The sequence below is a fragment of the Hypomesus transpacificus genome, chromosome 1, assembly GCF_021917145.1.
Source record: "Hypomesus transpacificus isolate Combined female chromosome 1, fHypTra1, whole genome shotgun sequence".
NCBI classification, from domain to species: Eukaryota; Metazoa; Chordata; class Actinopteri; order Osmeriformes; family Osmeridae; genus Hypomesus; species Hypomesus transpacificus.
Window position 1 is genome coordinate 8510481 of NC_061060.1, and position 18088 is coordinate 8528568.

General features: G+C 42.6%; 1 protein-coding gene across 1 annotated transcript in view; it reads right to left on the reverse strand.

The window, feature by feature from the left end:
* The window catches only part of LOC124473691 (ecto-NOX disulfide-thiol exchanger 2-like), an 82978-nt gene extending 67995 nt beyond the window's left edge, over positions 1 to 14983 (reverse strand). The window contains 1 exon segment of the mRNA XM_047029357.1: positions 14723 to 14983. Within this exon segment, the coding sequence (XP_046885313.1) occupies positions 14723 to 14744 (22 nt within the window). The 5' untranslated portion in view covers positions 14745 to 14983.
* Between the last annotated feature and the right edge of the window lie 3105 nt (positions 14984 to 18088).

The window sequence follows — 18088 nt, forward strand, 5'->3', positions numbered from 1 at the left end:
CGGTAAAGCAACAAGAGGTCACTGTGGGTCAGATTTAAATGCACGCTCAGTGCACACAGCAGTAAATTGATCTGATTTCAGGTATTCAGAAGTCTTGTGTTAGGATGAATACGTAGTGACACCAAGCTCATTCTGAGTCAATCTGATAGTCATCATCAAGTACAACTCTCATTCACTTCAAAATCTTTGACTGAAAAAGGACAAGAGACACGTGTTATATAATGAGTGAACTGAATTAGGCTTTGTCATCCTCTATATTTCTATGCTCCCACCTGAGGCAATACAGCTTGAACAGCTCTTTCTGACAAAAGGTTGAAAGGCTGACACAATTTGAGAGCATGTTTGTTCTGATAACAGATATCATCTTTGGAATCCTCCGTGGTCTAAATTAGGTGAATAAAGCAGCTCCTTGTAGCGCTCTAGTGAAAGCCTGTCACAAACACACAGCTCTCTGGGCTTGAGCAGTCCCAGTCCTCCTGTAGAGACTGGGGCTCTCTCTGCTCCCTCAGTCCACCTCTTCCTTCTCTGGTTCTGACCCAGTAGAGGACTGGTGTGCCACAAACTCAGCATGGAAGGATTGTGAGGTCTAATAACCATCTGTGGGGCTCCAGTGGAGTCCGTTATGCATTCCCAGCTGTTGGACCTTCCCATGTTTCTGCTTGGGCATCTGGTTAAAGATGGTGAAAGAATTAAAACATATAACACAATGGAAACATTACATTATTCCACCAACTTCAGTCCTCTGCTTAATGAGTTATGACGATGGGAACTATTGAACCAAGATGGGAAACGACCTTTCCAGACAGGAAATGGCCACTTCACAGAGGCCATAACAGTAAAGGACAAAAACAATTAGCCTGTTCATAGATCACAATTTAGAAGCTCTGGGAGAGGCAACCAGGCCTGCAGACTCTATTCTGCCACATAATAGAGATCCCTGCAAAACACATTCACTGCTCTCCTGACATCATAAAGTGTATAATTGGACAGCCCCCCATTAAACATGATGAAATGTATGGAGCTGGTGGGAATGATATGATGCTTCTCTATAGTGCATCTCCTGAAGAAACTGTTATGAAACTTGAGAAGACAGAAGATTTTCCTTCCACGGTCGTTGATTTGGATATACAGTACAGATACAATTGCAATCAATGATTTCACATGAATACAAAGTAAGACTCAGGCTCAAGAACAGAATGCTGACATGGTACAAAACGTTTTTTTTTTGTGTGTGTGGGGGCTTGTAGAGTAGAGTACAGTAGCACTTTCTTGATGCTCAGGAACACAAGCTTGTTATTGTATCAAGGAGTGGCTCCTCTAGGGTTCAGTTATGTTATAGTCCCTCACAAGTATTCCCTCTGTACCCCAGAACAGCTGGCCTGGGTTATTTTTGTGCGCTTGACCAAAGCGCACCACTAATCCTGTTTGAATAATAGGCCAGCCACCCACAGTCCCTGTGCCCACCAAAGGATACCATCAAAGCTCAAAGAGAGAGTCCACTGTCACCATCACAAATCGGTTTGGGTGATATCCACAGCAAATTTCCTTTTGGGCTCACTCCACAATAATGGTTGCTTGGATGGAATGTCAGTTTAGTTTTTCTAGTCATATCGAATATGAAATACTTGATAATGCCTTTCCTTCTGTAAGCTTGAACATATTACTTTTTATTCACTTGAAACAAGAAAGCCCAAGGAACCAAATCTGTGGGTGGTTTGAGGATGAATAATGACTGCACTGGTATTCTCTAAGGCTTTTCAGCTTGGCCAAAAAGCTGTCTGAGATTTACTTACTAATTTATCGCAAATTCTCAGCAAATTCTCACTTTTGAGGAATTCTACAGGGAGGTGGAGACACTCTAAAATGTAATTGAAGATGTCCTCCAGTTCATTCCCTGCCGCACAGTGTTAAAAGCACACCATAGGAGTTTAGGAGATTGTCGGTGCAAATGAATGCAGAGGCTGATTCATGTAAGAACCCTCGACTAGAGGCCTCTCTGCTTCTTTATGACTGTTATAAAGCTTCCCATCTACCTTAGTGCTGGGCGCCGGCACAGACAGTGGGAGATTTAAAGCCAGTCGCTACCCCAACGACTTGACAAGGCAAGGAGGAAACAAGAAGGAGCAGTCTGTCCATCTGGGACTGAAGTACCAAATTGTGGTGTCACTACTTTAGGAGAGTATCCCCCTTTCTCTCTGGCAAACACACACTGTCACACTACCAGCTTCATACAGAACCATCATGGGTCACAAAAGAACACTCTCAGTTATGGATATTGATATCTCATGTGTATTCTATCTGAGGACTACTCAAGTTTATGAACTTTACATTCTGAACTTTACAACACTAACTGAAGAAGGTGGCGTAAACAAACCATAAGGGGTCAGAATCGAATGGACAAACAAACACATAGATTATTGCTAGATTGTATTCACAGTCACAGGCAATATATCCCAAATGTATAGCCAATCGCACCAAAGTGGGCCAGAGAAGGGAGAGAAGGGGTATATAACATGTTTTACTAAGGCCTATATAAATGCTTTAAAAGAACCCAATCAGGTTTCAACATAAGAGTGTGCCAACAGCAGTGGAAGAGTCAATTTGGAACCAACCCAGTCTGCTGTGGTAGAGGAAAAATCTTTAGTACTATCACTGGGAGAGAGTAGTACATTCATTCAGGCAATGAAACTACAACACATACAAGTAATAAATGATTTTATGTCTGTGAATGATAAGACCTTATCAAGATGAGAGAACTTCAACAAGGGAAGCCAAGTGCTGTGACATGATTGCTGTAAAGATTATTAATTTTGAGGTTGAACCTAATGGACAATAAGGCCTTCGACCCTTCAGGCTGTCGCGAGAAAAGAAAGGAACAGAAGCAGTTGGCATCTAGTGCTGGCTCCTGTTTTTAGAAGTGGTGCTGAGGCAAAAGCTAAATTAATTAATAGTGACAAAAACACTGCTAAATAAGGAGATGGCACGGAGGCCTGTCAGGTCTGTGCATTCTCTTTTTTTCTCCCAGCTTGCTAACATCTTGATGAGTCACATCAAGCCAACACTAGAAGCACCAGAGAAACATGTTCCCTGAAGAGAAGCAGTCCACCAATGTGATTGAAAAATGCAAGAGGCAAACGTCTGGGGCAATTAAAGAGAGAGAGCTGCCGCAGAGCTGGTGCTCTGGCTAAGCTGCCAACATGGAGGTGGGGAACTCTCTGACTCTTACGTCGATGCCAGTTGTAGAGCTGAAGACCGTTCCTTGACTCGGACCACCAAAATAGTGTCCGAATCTATACACTTCTGATTCTTGATCTTCTGCTGTGCTATTTGTACATCGCTTTGGAGAAAAGTGTCTGCTAAATGAAAATGTATTGTAATGTAAAACCACCTGTCCTGGTAAAACAGGGACTAACCTCCTGTAGCACCTTTGCTAGACCCAGAAGTCTCTGCAGCCAATCACTGTGTCAGGGCTAATTTACCATCCAATCACATTACTTCCTCTGCTTGTTCAACCTCTACAGCGCCACATGAGTGAAAGTCAGAGAGACAGATGACCAACTATGGGGAATTTATCCAGGGCCAAGTTAGATAAGCTAGAATTGTTCAAATATAAACACAACTTTTAACCTTCAAGCATCTCCTCCTGCTCCTTCAAGCTACAGATTAGACAAGCATTGTGTTACTCATGCACTGACACATGGTCTACCCAAATGCAGTGGATATACCACATTCTAATGAATGAATTATCTCACTCAACCATTCAATTGCTCCTCTGCATCCCCCTGTCTTACTCTATGACTGGCAGTAGAACAAGCCCTCTCTCTCCTCCAAACCTGTTAGAGGGGTGGTACCTCCATACCTCCCTGTCTCTGTTCTGTTGTGGGCTAATGAGGGCCTGGCTGAGATCCTGACAGTGACAGCTCCCCTCTATAAAAGCCTTTGTCAGGTTTGCTCCAGGGGGTATTTGAACAGCCAGCTCCCATTGGAACAAGTGCTGCCCTGAGAAGCCCTCACAACTCCACACTGGCCTGTTTACCTGCAGGCTACATGTCTGCCCACTCACATCAATGCAAATGCACATTCAACCACGTTGTCTGCCCTCCACACTCCTTCAAAGGAGAGTACTGGAGACAGAAAAGAACAGTTGAAGGGATGGGCAGAGGAATTAGTTGCTTTGTTATTCTGCAGAGGAATTTATAGGTATACTGCAGAGGAATTTCACTTCATTTGTACAGTAATGTATGTGTAAAAAACAGTAAAGGACAAACAATATCGATGATTAACAGTAATTCATTTATTTTGGAAGTTCAAACAATTTGAATGTCCCAGTTTTGAGCAACACAGCAACCCTCCAAATTCTTGCATCTAACAAACAAATGACGAGCAAATGATGAGCAAATGACGACAACAAAGCTGCATAATTAGGCAGCTGCATGAGTACAGCTCATCATTATCGCTCAAACACTTTAAGCTGTTCATCTCCGGACTGGACCAGAGCCTCATATTTCACTGAGAGGAGTTCTGGACTAATGGCACAACCCCAAATCTTGGATCGCCATGACAGCACGATGACCTGGCCCAGATCCTAATAGAGAGAACAGCATGAGGAGGAAATTTGGGTAAACAAGCTGAATCCGCTCTATTAACACAGCAACCAAGGGTTCCCCTGCCACTCTGACTTTAATGATCTGGTTTTACAGGAAGATTAGAGCAGAGAAACACAAACAACAGGGGGAGGAGAGAGAAAAGAACACACAGCCAGACTGGGTCTCCACTGTTAAAGTACCACAGCAGCAGACACTAAATAGAGGAGAACCACAGTCTTATGGATCATGAACAGGACAGCGCTGCCATGTCTGAGCTTTAATTGTATCTCTGTCTGTCTGGATCTTTCTCTCTCCCTTTCTCTCGCTCTCTCCACCATCTGTCCCTCTGTCTCCATCACACTACCAGTCAGACAGGCAGGAGGCTGTGAGCCATCACAAGGCCAGAGATCTGGGCAGAGGGAGGACATGGTGGAGGAAGAGTGGGATGGGGAGGGGGAAGAGTGTGTCTTCGTAGGAGGGAGGAAGGCTGGGGGGCGTCTGACTGTGAGCACAGACACGGAGTGCAGCACCAGCTGTAGCCCCCCCCTCCTCCACACTCCTCCTCCACCACCCCCTCCACCACCCCCTCCACCCCCCCCCCCCCCCACCCCACCCCCCCCGCTGAGGGCAGCAGAGGAGGAGAGGCAAATCTTTAGGGGTCCAACGCTAACCGACTATTAAACTTTAATCCCTGAAAGCAGACTAAAGCAAATGTCACAGCGGAGGTGATTGATGTGGACCTGTCATACCCTCAGTGGAATGTGTACACACAGATCCACGAAGAAAAAACAAACACGCAAGGTCATCTTTAAGCTGGCAGATGACACTTGATTATGGGACAGAATGCATGGGGTATGGTATGGAAATGGCAGCTAATTAAGTTGTAAAAATCTGTATGAATACTGATGCAACGTGTTTAAATTAATATAGCAAGGTGAGATGAGTGTGTGTATGTGTTATGACAACTCTAATGTCTCTTCCGAGGTAAGAGAAAGAAAAACAAAACATTTTAAAGGGTTTCTTTAATGAAATCTCCAATCCATGCAGGGAACGGCATCATACTGAACTCAAGAATTTGTGAAAAACCTATTGAAATTCTGCTACATTTGATCATTCCCGTCAAGGAAAATCCAACACATTCAATAGTTTTGTCTCGTGATCTTTGCATCATACAGTTGTTATACATGAGCTGAACCCATGTACAGCTATAACGCATTTCTATTGAAATAGTATGACCCTGTTATTACAGGGCACAGTTGTTTTGCACGGTACACAGTGTAAATCCCACTGGAGGGTAGGTGAGTGGAGATTGTTTAGTTTCCCTCAGCTCTGAGCATGTTCCTATCAGCATATGGGGTCACACCCCCACGGTGACGCCGCCAATCCCCTAAACCGGTGGGTAGCGTCACAGTTTGAAACAAGTGTCCATCAGTCTAGCGATGTTCCCTCTGTCATCCCTCCATCATCCTAGATCTTCCCTCCATCAGCCGGGGCACTCCTCCATCATCCCTTCTGGACTGATCCATCAGCCCAGTAACAGTCACAGGCTCCAGTGGCCTTCAGAGAGGAGATTTATCACTCAGCTGTTGGACAAATCTCTGTCCCAGCATAGACAGTAGGCCACAGTACAAAGGGGTTACACACGCTCATAGCTAAATAAAATCACTTTGTTTTATAGGACTGGATCCATACATCTTTGAAAAGTCACAAGTTTATCTTCAGTCCAAGGACACAGAAAGGATAATATTGAATTATGTGTACAGTGTATGCGGCCTAAACCCCTATCTAATAAACTTCTACCTTAACTTTGGTGACACAAACTTTTTCAATCAAGATTTAAGTATCTGGTCTCTAAATATGAACTCATCTCAAGTTCATTAAAAAGTCGTGGCTATTTCAGGGACGGTAACTATATTTCAGATGATCATTGTTGTTTCTCTTGGCATCTAGAATATGAGTACCCACTTCATTAATCTGAAAACCTTGTTACTTATTTTCCCACACAACCTTAATGAAACCTGCATGTGACACAGGCCACACACATACATTTCAAAGCCCTGGCTGAGCTTCAATAATCACCCCACAGACATCTAAATCAACGACAGCATTTTAGAGAGACGTCCTGAATACAACAATATCAGTAAGCTTCAGATAGCAGACTACCGTCTCTTTACAGATGTCTATGAAATGTGTCCTTAGGCCGAATGAATAGGGAACATATTGATAGTCGGTTCTGCTGGGCTGAGCTGAACACCAACATAGTGCCCTTGGAGCCTGGCCCAGTTCTGTCTCTCGGAGGCTCTGGGCCAGCGAGCTCGCTAATACGCTAAAGCTAGCACTGCAGGAGAAACAGAACATATTTCAACCAGCATATGGGAGCTCACTGGTGCCCAGAATAAGCTGGCAGCTGATAGTGCCCTCTGTACCTGCAGAAAACAATTAATCCTAATTTCCTTGCGTCGTTGACTACTGTTTGGAACCGTGTCAGCAATGCGGAGAAGGGAACGGGAGGTTAGAGGGAGGTCTGAAAAACTGAAAGGCACAGCAATGTTCTTTGACATCTTACTCTTACCACACACCCGCTTGTCCAGTGACCTTTGAATGACCCTGGGGGATTCATATTTCTCCTGGCTGAGTAAAAGAATGTTCCATAGAAGAAAAAACAACAACAGTGAGGGCAGAAATGTTCTGGCCTGCACACTGACTCTTCTTCTAATCGTCAGGAGGGCTGAGAGGACAATAACAGCAGGCGTTTTATTCTCTCACTGAAGCCTCACAGAAAGATTCACATTAACTTTCAGACATCAACAAACATCCACAAAGAAATCTGTCAAAAGAACCCTGGTAAGCATTGCACCTGACCTTAATATCATGCCACATCCTTACAATATGACTAAACTGAAGTGCAGACCTTTCACCAGCAGTGTCTCCTCAGCTGAACTACTCCTGTTGAGGTGTGAACACACACACACCTCTCCACCACCCCCCAACCCATTGGCCCCCTGTTGCCTCAAAATACCTATGACAACCTCCCCAGCGGGCCCTGAGATATGGCCCATAAAGTTGAGCGCCACCATAAACCTGGAGCTGATTTGTGAATCCAATTACGCTTCCGCTGTAATGGCAGTGTTCAGAGCCATGATGTTAAGTCAGCCGTTGTCAGCACATGTCCCACAGGATTTGACCTCCACAAAGAGAACACCTCAAGCGCCGGTGAGGAAAGGACAGCACTTTAGAAGCACGCTGAGGCTTCAACCACAGTGTGTCTACCCTCCTTCCAACCTGGAATGATTCATGGAAGGAGGCATCTGAAAAGCACAGCCCCTCAGTTGATCTTCAATCAAGTGTGGAATCTAGTTTAGCTGGACCGCATCGGGTATTCATCCGCTGACAGACCGAGCCAAATGGATAATGACCGTGACAGACGGCAGACAGCCAAACTCTGAAGGGGGGTTAAGTGAATGGAGGGTGCGGGTTGAGAAAGGAGGGTAAGGATTGAGGATTGAGAAAGCCAGGCCAAGCAAAGATGAGCCCAGACCAGATCTCAGATCCCACACAGGGAGCTTGGAGGGCTGAACTTTGACAGGAGCCATAGGATTTCATGACTTTTCATGATTCATGATTTTGGCCACTCAAGTTTGGATGTTCATGTTTTTTTCAAAAGGCTGTTGCACCAATTAAAAAGTCCTATTGTCTAACGAAAACATGTCCACAATAGAAAGCACAGACAGAATTATGATCGATGTACCTTTTTCTTAAGCATTAGTACCACTGATGATGCATGCAGTGAAGCCATGCTCAGATCATTATTTCATTATTATCATATTGTTCCAACAAACTCCATTATTTATTAAATGTTCACTTTCTTTCTGGGACTAAAGCCTTTGGACTGGCATAGAAGACCACACAGAAGCTCTTGTATTAGAGTGCTTAGTACAACCATTCTAGACTTGGTGGGAAGGGGGTATAATTCTAGCCAAGCTCAACCCGTAAACAAGCAGGAACAGGCCTTCCTTTCAGTCCTTATGCTTTTAGTCTAAACTGGGCCCTTCACACTATACCAGCTCCAAAGGACAAGTTGTATTTTCATCTTTAAGGGTTCATGAAAGAGCCTTCACACTGGGGGAGTGCGCTTGAATGTTTTTATGGGGAAACATCTTGAAAACCACAAATAAGGTTTTCCATGAAACCCATTTGAAGCCAACGGAAAATTACTGGGTTACTAGAGTTGTAAAAAGTACAAAGTACAGTGTAAAAATTCTACAAAATCTCAAATGTTTCGAGGCAAAAACAGCCCATCAATTCTAACAAGATTTCTGAAAGGGGAAATGCACTTTCAGAGGCAGAGACCCATCCTTAATTCAATGGCAGAGAGCTGTTCAACTTAGCATGCCCTTGCATTTCCATTAATAAAGTATTTCAGAATATGGTGTCCATCTTATCCACTGGAATTCAATTTTGATTTAAAAAAATCCTTGAGGGTTTTTTTTTCTCCTTTTTTAAAACGGACATCATGGCCCTTATGGGCTCTCCATCTCTATTACTGTACTAAGAGTGATGGCTGCTTTGCAGACAGGCAATCTCAGTGGATGCCCAAGATCCCCAGGCCTAACCAATTAACCACAACTCTCATTCTCATCATGGGGAACCATTCAACGTGACAACATGGTGAACAGTAAAACAGAAAGGCGGGCAAAGGGTTAACTTTATAACCACTGACAGCACCAATAACTACACAGTGACTTAAAATTCACTGCAAAACTATCTTCACAGTGATATACTGTTGGGTCATTGGTCATATGGCTGTTAAAAATGTACGTGATGGGATTATTACGTGATATTATTTAAGATATCTAGGTAAAATATGAATTTAATCACCCAATGACAAAAATCCATTATCAGTGCAATGCCAGCAGATGTATTTTTGTGCATCCTTAGAGGCAGCGGTGGACACAGGCACACTCAGAGATGTAGTGTCCTGCACCCCTCTGGTAATCCATCATGGCCTGTGCTGTGCTACATCCAATTGTTTATCCTGGCAGTGTTGGGAAGGGGGGAAATGCCTGAGCAACAAAGAAAACTGTTTACTACTTCACTCTTGGTCAGTTATTCTCCCTATGTCCATCCACAGCACAGGGGTGAAGACAATGAAGGACAAACTAGGGTCGGTTGCTAGAGTCAACCAGTAGCGTAGCCACAAGAGGTCCTGGTTTACATGTTTGCCCCCACACCCATACACACACACAGACTTTTTGTGGCCCCCTCATTTAAAGATAAATCAATTTCTGGCTACGCCCTTGGTGTAAACTCATACTCTAGAGTGACCAGGGTCTGATCCTTCTTCTGACTGTGCCTGGCAAAACTTCACCCAGGGGGTCAAATGACCAGACTGAGGAAAACAGTGTGACTGATATGGAGGACAGAAGGCCTGGCTCTGACTGAGAATGGAGGTGCAGAGAGGTTCCATCACACGCAACAGTCACAGCTCCCTGGTGAGGAGTCTAATCCAGCTTCCTTCATCCTCTCCACTTCTCATACAGATTGTCAGTAGGGTTTTACACTTCAGCTCTACGCCCTCAATCCTGTCCTATTCACCGTTATTACAATCAGAGCTGGGAAAGAGGCTGTCTCCTCCACCAACCTTCCTGCAGCTCCTGCATTTGCTGACCTGAGCTCCAATCGCAAGGCTTCCTGGAAGGCTTCCGGATCTTCAAAGCTGCTCTGACAAACAACTCCAGTCAATCAGCTTGGGTCCTACCAGGCCCACAGATGATCCCGAGACGCCTCCACACTGCCATGCTTCCCCCTCTGCTTTAGACTGGATGGTTGGCTGCTGCTGCTGCTCTCAGGGCTCTGTCACACAGTCCTACACATTCTTCAACAGCACCAATACAAGTCGGAGAAAACCCAGTCATCTCCTGAACCAGCCAGATGGAATAGACTGGACCATCCAGCTCGCCTATCAGGCCAGCGCAGATGGGTTCTACAAGGCACAATGTGAAGAAAAGATGTGAAACAACAACTATAGCACAAGCTGTGGAGATTAAGGGGGACTGGTGAGATTGTTATTAGAGCTAAATAAAACATTGGCTCAACAGATGTGAAACGGTTTGGCTGAGCCAATTTCATCACAATGCTATACGCTCTGGCACTTCTCAGAGTAGGAAATAACTTGACAATGTGTCTGGTAAAAATGAATCATTTAAACAGTCATACTGTTTTTTTATAATTAAGGGTTCTGGGAATGTTCTGTGATCAGCTGCTGATTTGTAAAGATGGGTTTTTGAAGGCCTGTCAAATGCTCAGAGAAGCTTGTGTTTGTTGTCCAGAGCAGCATGAAAGTCAAAAGGGTTGTGTTATTAACGGATCCATGTGCATTTTCTTCCCAGTTACAGGCTTCTCAAGCCAAAATGTTTATTAAGAAAAAAATGATTTGAAAGCACCTTCTGAGACAGGATGCAATGCCTCTATTTACTTGCACTGTTTCTATATTTACATCTCATTCCCACTTGGAGCCCAGACAGGCGGCGAGGATAAATATGGAACTTCTTTCATTGCGTTGTTAAAATGGCCTCCTCTGATAAGAAACACAATGCTGCAAAAACATCAGAAGGACACAAAGCAGCGCACCTCTCATTATCAGGGACAGGGCAGGATTTGGAGCAGTATCAATTATCAGTTACCCACCACTGGATGCCACCAGTCTAAATTAGATACAGAGAGCTGGAAAAATGCAGGTCCATCCACAATGAGGGAAAACAAAAAAACGAATTTACAGAAAATCAGGACTGACACCCCCTTATTTCATCAGTTACAACATCAAACACATTTGCTCTCTAGTGAATGAGGGTGAATTCAAATGAGTATTTAGATAAGCTTTGGGGAAGAAGTGAAGGGAGGGAGAGTAAAATTGGCTTTCAATGTTATGCTTTTCTAACTTGAAAATATGGAAAATAAGTTGGGGAAACTAAGCTGTTGAAGAATTCAAGGCACATCTGTACCTTGTAGCTCCCTGAGAGAATAATCATTGCAACTCATTTAACCAAATAACAGATTTATTTTGTACATCAAATAGCCATTATGTGTCAATCTAGTAAAGAAACCCTTGGCCTTTTCATCACCTGGTTCCTTATTTTGGTACTTGTTCAATCAGGAGACTCCAGAAGTATTTAGAATTATTTCATTAATTGTACAGACACATAATCTTGGCAGTATGGTTCTGCTCATCAGCTCTCTGCCTGAAAAATCCAACTTAAGACTTTGTCTCAATTTCAGAGAGCTCTGATATTCATCGTTCTCTTTGACAGATTGAGCAAAGTCAGACACAAGGGTGGAAACTGGGGTGGAACAATACAAATTATGAGCATTTGTAATATACTTTACACAGCGGCAAAGTCATAGGAGCATGAGATGATGATTGTTCCTGGTCTTAAATAGCCTGGCCTGTTAACGTTGGTAAGGGTGATAGAATGTAAGTAACTTAACAGTAATATTGTGAACTGACGCAATGCCCCTTGGAGTGTTACGGCTAAACCAGCTTCGCCTAATTGTGTCAGAATCTCCCTTAATTAACATAATCTCACATTTCACTGAAAAAATAGATGAACGAAAGGATTAAGTTCTACAATGGTTTCTGTGTAGACTGGAGGCCTCGTGTACTGCACTGACAGAGACGTACAGTACATCAAAAGACACTCACATTATGGTAGTACAGTAATGCAGTTCAAGGTGAACTCCTTGAGGGGCAGTAACTTTAATCCTATTACTCTCTCGGCCCCATGGCAGCCAAACTGGCACACACTTAGGCTGCAATATGGCATGAAAGTGGCTTGTAGCCATAGAAACTTATCCTGTGTTGTTACTTCTAGAACCCTGAAAGAGCACATCTTCTCTGTGGCCCCCAAGGCCTTCCTGAATGATCCTTAACCAGGTTACACTGACTTTGTATGTCACCTCCTCAGAATTGGATACACTGATGAATGTGTTCACCAACAGTCTGCTGTCAGAGGTATCCACAGACTTTTCTTCCTTTTTAACGCACATTTCACATTTCATTATGCAGCCTCTGTTTTCCCCAGACCCTTTTACCCACAGCCTACAAGAGACCCACTTACTGTTGAATTGTTAGCAAAACTGTTCTCCAGGTTTCTTAATTAGAAAGGACTATGTTCTCAAGTGTTCAAATATCTCCCTACATTCTACAATACTCAGTATTTCCTCAATAATTATCATGCAGCACCATTATCTTGGGGACATCGTGAACTTTAAACACCAAGATCTCCATCTCTTTCTCTCCTTCTCTCTCTCTCTCTCTCTCTCTCTCTCTCTCTCTCTCTTTCTCTCACTCTCTCTCTCTCCTCTCTCTCTCTGCTTCTTATTCTCAAGATCATAATATGCAGTCTCTCTCCTTCTCCCTCCATTAACTGTCAATTTAACTATGACTTTCCCATTGATCACCCCAGGAATGTACATGCCGGAGTGGCTGAATGGCTTTCAGAGTGCATGGTGGACCTTCCCTCTTTCAGAGTGCATGATGGACCTTCCCTCTTTCATGGTGCTCCTGGGTGAGCACTCAACCCTGATTCACTCAGAGTGATGCAAAGACGTCTATGCCAATGGCTTGTTTGTTAAATGTTAAATCATTTTTCGAGTCACCAAAATAGTTGGATGTCAAAGACAAAACAGCAATATAATTATCATATACTAACAGCACCTATGCATGTACAAAAAACAAAAAGCTACACAAGTTTGATTAGACATGTCATTATGTTTGCTATGTGTTTAATACCCCACAATTATCCCTTTCACCTCTTGTTAGGGTAATGTTATTTCAGGTGTCATTGCATAAACTATGCATAAAAAATACTTCCCCAGTGTCTTATCCCACTTCCCCTTCAACATGATGTTCTGAATAGTTATTTATGCAACAAAACGGCTCCGTCTATGCACTGTTTTCAGTGCATAAACTTGAATGAGGCCTAGCCACGCATCTCTGATTGTGGGTCATGGGAACTATGCAATTACAAGCACTTATCCACCATTAGAAAGCATATAAGAGATTTGAAGTAAAATACCCTGGACCATAAATATCAGAGGCTAAAAAGTAGGGAGCTAAGTTCATGAGTAAAACAGAGTAAGCAGGTTAATGTGAGGGCTCAGTGTGCTGTTCCCCTAATTAGACTAACAGTGAAAACAAATATCAGTTTAAGAAGAGCTATTTTTGCATCACCGGTTAATTCTAGTACAGACAGATACGAATTTGCTAGATGTTAGAGAGCAACTCCTTCGCAAGGCAAACAATATTCAAGGACGACAAGGTCAAAAACAAGTCGTAAATCCCATATCTTACGAAAATGAATCACGTGACAGGTCAAGTTAAATACCTAACGGTATTATTATAACTACACGAACTTGGGGATGCTACAATTGACTTTGGAACTACCTTTTGACTTTGGAACTACATTTTAAACTTTTGAAAAAGGCTGAATTAAGGCTACAAGTTATTATCATAATCAGTTGCATAACCTACATGTAGCCTACATCTATGTGACACATTTCTCCACTATCCGGAAGAGTAATACGATATCATGTGAGTTTAAAAACCGACAGACATTTTATGTAATGTATTGTACCAACAAATTAAATAAAAATGTTTTTAATTAGGTGTTCAAAGAAAGTTCCAGAAGTGATAGAACAGTTCATAGGCAGCTTCAAACTAAGGACACGTTTAGTACGGTACATCAATAGCCTACATGTTAAGGTGTTGGTTGAAATGTTCATTTAATAATGATCTTGTTGATCGATTCCATTGTGCTGGTAATCACAATGGTATATCAACATGTTTCTCAATGTGCAGTTTAGTAGCCTACCATTGTGAACTAACTATCGCGTCCTTTTCTAGATAAAAATGTGTTCAAATTATTCTTGCAATTATACCTTTAATAATTTGCCTAAGTGTTACATTTTTTTTTCTAATGGGCTGTCATCGTCGTAGAGAATGTGTCCACATAGGGGACATATCGAAGTATACGATCAAAGGATCGCAACACCACGGTCGATTTAGCCTGCATAAAGAGGCTGACGATACAATGCGTTTAGTTAAAATTATGTGTTAGGTGTAAGGTTGTGACACATACCTGTGTACTGCAAGAGAAACATGTTCCAAGGACGGAGACTGGCAGAAATGTTGCAGCTTTAACGCTGTTGAACGAACAATGTGAAATAGATCCTTTGACAAGTATAGCCTGCTCTTCAGTTGGTAAGACGACAAACTGGGCTGCAGGGTTCCAGGCGAATGAACGAAAGTCCTCTTTCTTACCACAGAAATATTGCTTAAAGTAACCACCCCATGCCCGAATACATGCTCACTGAGCAAATTATGGTGTGCCCTGCAGATGCCTCGTGCAGACGAGCAGTGTTTGAGCGTCTGCAAAGGGCGCGCCTGTGATTTGTTCAGGGATGTGCCCGTCCTCGCCACTGAAGCTGTCAAAGTGCCAGTGTGTCGGGCTCTTCAAAGAGTTTGCGAGGAGAATACTGCATACTTGATATATTCGACCATTAAATGTAATCGTTTAGGCTATTTTACCTCTGTTTTATAGATTGCGTTTCAACAGCCTACCTACAGCCTCCCTCTAAGAAAAGAGTCTCAATGTGATTATTGAAATAATTAAGTTAACATTTTTCCTTAATTCAACATTGGTATAAAAGTATGCCCCTTGTTTGTATATATGTATATCCATTATTTCCATAATCATCCATAATGAATTTATCTACATTTGTGGGGGCTTTCCGCGTGTGAGATAGAACCCTGCTTGTTCTCCTGCTGTGAAACTTACAGTAGGAGGCCAAGGTGACATTATAATGTTACTGTAAATATAGCCTACTAATAAAACAAAATAAAAAAGGTGCCACTACGATCATGCCATGTAGGGTGGAATCATTCCTACCAACACGCATCATTACCGTCACACTGACTGAACATCTTGCATGAATGCATGCCAAATTATGAAGAAAAAAGACTTTCTTCAACGCAACTGAACTAGTCCAGTCTCAAACCTCCACATAACCTCCTCAGGGACCACACTGACGATTTGACATTCCCACAATGTTTTGGGCTCTGAGTGTGTGAGAGGGGGCTGAGGTATGTGTCATGGCTGTAGACAGCTGTGCTGTTTATCCCTGCTCTCGTTAACACTCTTCAGCCCAGTGCAGTTAGTATCTGGAAGAAATTTAGACTTCAACCTTCTTCATGTCCCTCATGTCAGGTATACAGAAAACCTCAAAATGTGAAAGGTTGTATGTCAAAGAGTCTACAACGAAAATAGAATTCTGGTTGAAAAATATAAGACCAATCTGACCAATATTTTATTTTGCCCAACTTTGCCCATTTGCAAAACAATTTCAAAACTGCCTCCAACATCCTCATACCATGGGGAATTGACCTTGTTGTGAATGTAGTAAGAGTTTAAGCAATAGAAAATGGAATGACTTGTTGGGACTGTAGAATAATCTCTCTTTTGCACTTTGAGTGAGTGTTGATTTTAAAATGAATTTACCAGGCAGCATCTGTGTCTCTTCAGCAAATTGTTTAAAATTGCCTTTCAAGCACCCAGACACTGTTAATATGAAAAAGGTGAAAGTCAAACTGTCAAGGTGCCTGTCAGACTGACACTGACATGCAACACACATCCTGTGGAACATAAAGTGTCTCCCATGACTGCAGAAATGTTCTCAGCATTGATTTTTAAACAACTTCAACGCAGTTAGAGCATTAGATGAGGCATCTGTAGTTGGTGGAGCTGTGATGTTAACTCACTGGTGTACAGACACATCTCCTGGATTTATAAATCTCATGCTTACAGTTGTTTGCTGTTGTCAGAAATAAAAACATAAATGTATGTGAACATTAATACAAAATACTCAAGGTGTAAGGCATGTGATAAATGTTCCAGTTTTGTCAACAAGTTTTCCACAATAATGAAGAATATAACTAGTTATCAAGTGGAGGACATCTCGTTGAGCTATGTTAAGCAGTCCTATGACCTCTAGTGACATGAAATTACCCAGGACCTCACGGAGACTTAAATGGAGTGGCTCAGTCAGGAGGTTTAAAACAGAAAGGGTTTTATGACAGGTCATACTGAGCAGGTGAGATCCAAACACATCCTTGCCATGTGGCAGCCTTCGTTTTCAATGTTTGTCATAAATGTGTTCATTGACAGCTGCTCTGTCCATGTTTGCCGATGCAGGGTTGTAAAGAAAGTAAATGCTGAACCGCCTGAATTCAATTATGTCTGTCACTGAAAGGGAAATGAATAAAAGGGAGTCTGTGGTCTTATTTAATTTACATCACCCTTGGGAAAGATGTTTGCCTTTCCTTTCAAACAATGGCCTGTCTTCTGCTTGCAGGGTCGGCAAGTGCATTTAAATCAGACCCTAATTTGACTTTATGCCTTAACAAATGAAAGAAACCTTCATGGGTTTTTATAGTAAGCACTGTAAATTAACATCCCTTTTAGCCAAACAAACTGTGTGGCTTGGAAGTGGATAGTAATAAGTCACATTTTATACTTTTATTACTTTAATAATGGGACAAAAATTATCAGTACTGTTGCAGGAAAGTTCACCCAGGTGCCAACTCTTCAATTTCTGAGTTATGGTTGTACTAACATTATGTTAATACGAACACATGGTGGCTCTGGAGTTTATCTATTCCAGCTCAACATCTTAGAGACAAAATATAACTGTTTGGCAAAGTTGACAGTTTCCAACTCAAATCAAACACATATTAAGAGAGTCCTCATCCTATATCCAACCAACACTACCCCGAACCAAATATGGTCTTCAATCATGCCACAGCTCTCGTCTTCAGATATTACTGGTTTTATTGTGCTTTTTTAAAGTCTGGATTAACAGAGGAGCTAAGCTTTTCTCTTGTTAGTCAAATCCTTCTGTGCCTAGTTTGTAGACTCACAGATTATTCATACAATCGCAGAGCCTTCATAAGGGAATGTACAGCTGTCTTACTAAGATGAATACCCTAAATCTAAGACTGTGCCAGGACCCATCAAGTCAACAACTCGTCCACTGATTTCCATGTACCCTGTTGCACAGACTGAGTCCTACCAAAAGAATGTGCACAGTAGGAGAGAGGGGATGGTAAAATAATAAGCAGAACTATACTGTAATGTTTAAGAAACCTCTGCTAAAATTATGTTTCCCATTGGCGCGACGAGAGCCTGAGCCTAGGCAATGGCAACATTCCATAAATTGGATTAAATCCAAACACAGGCACAGCCAATCTCAAGAGGGAGCAACCCTCTCCCCCTTCCAGCATGAATATTGATGGGAGCCAGTTTCATATGGAGAGCAAAATGCCTCTCAACCCCTCTTTACAGCTAAAGCCCTGTCAACAGCAGGGGCTCCCCATCATCAGTCACAGCCTGCAGGTCACAGGGCTCAAATTCACCATCCACATACACACCATTATCCAAAAGATGAAG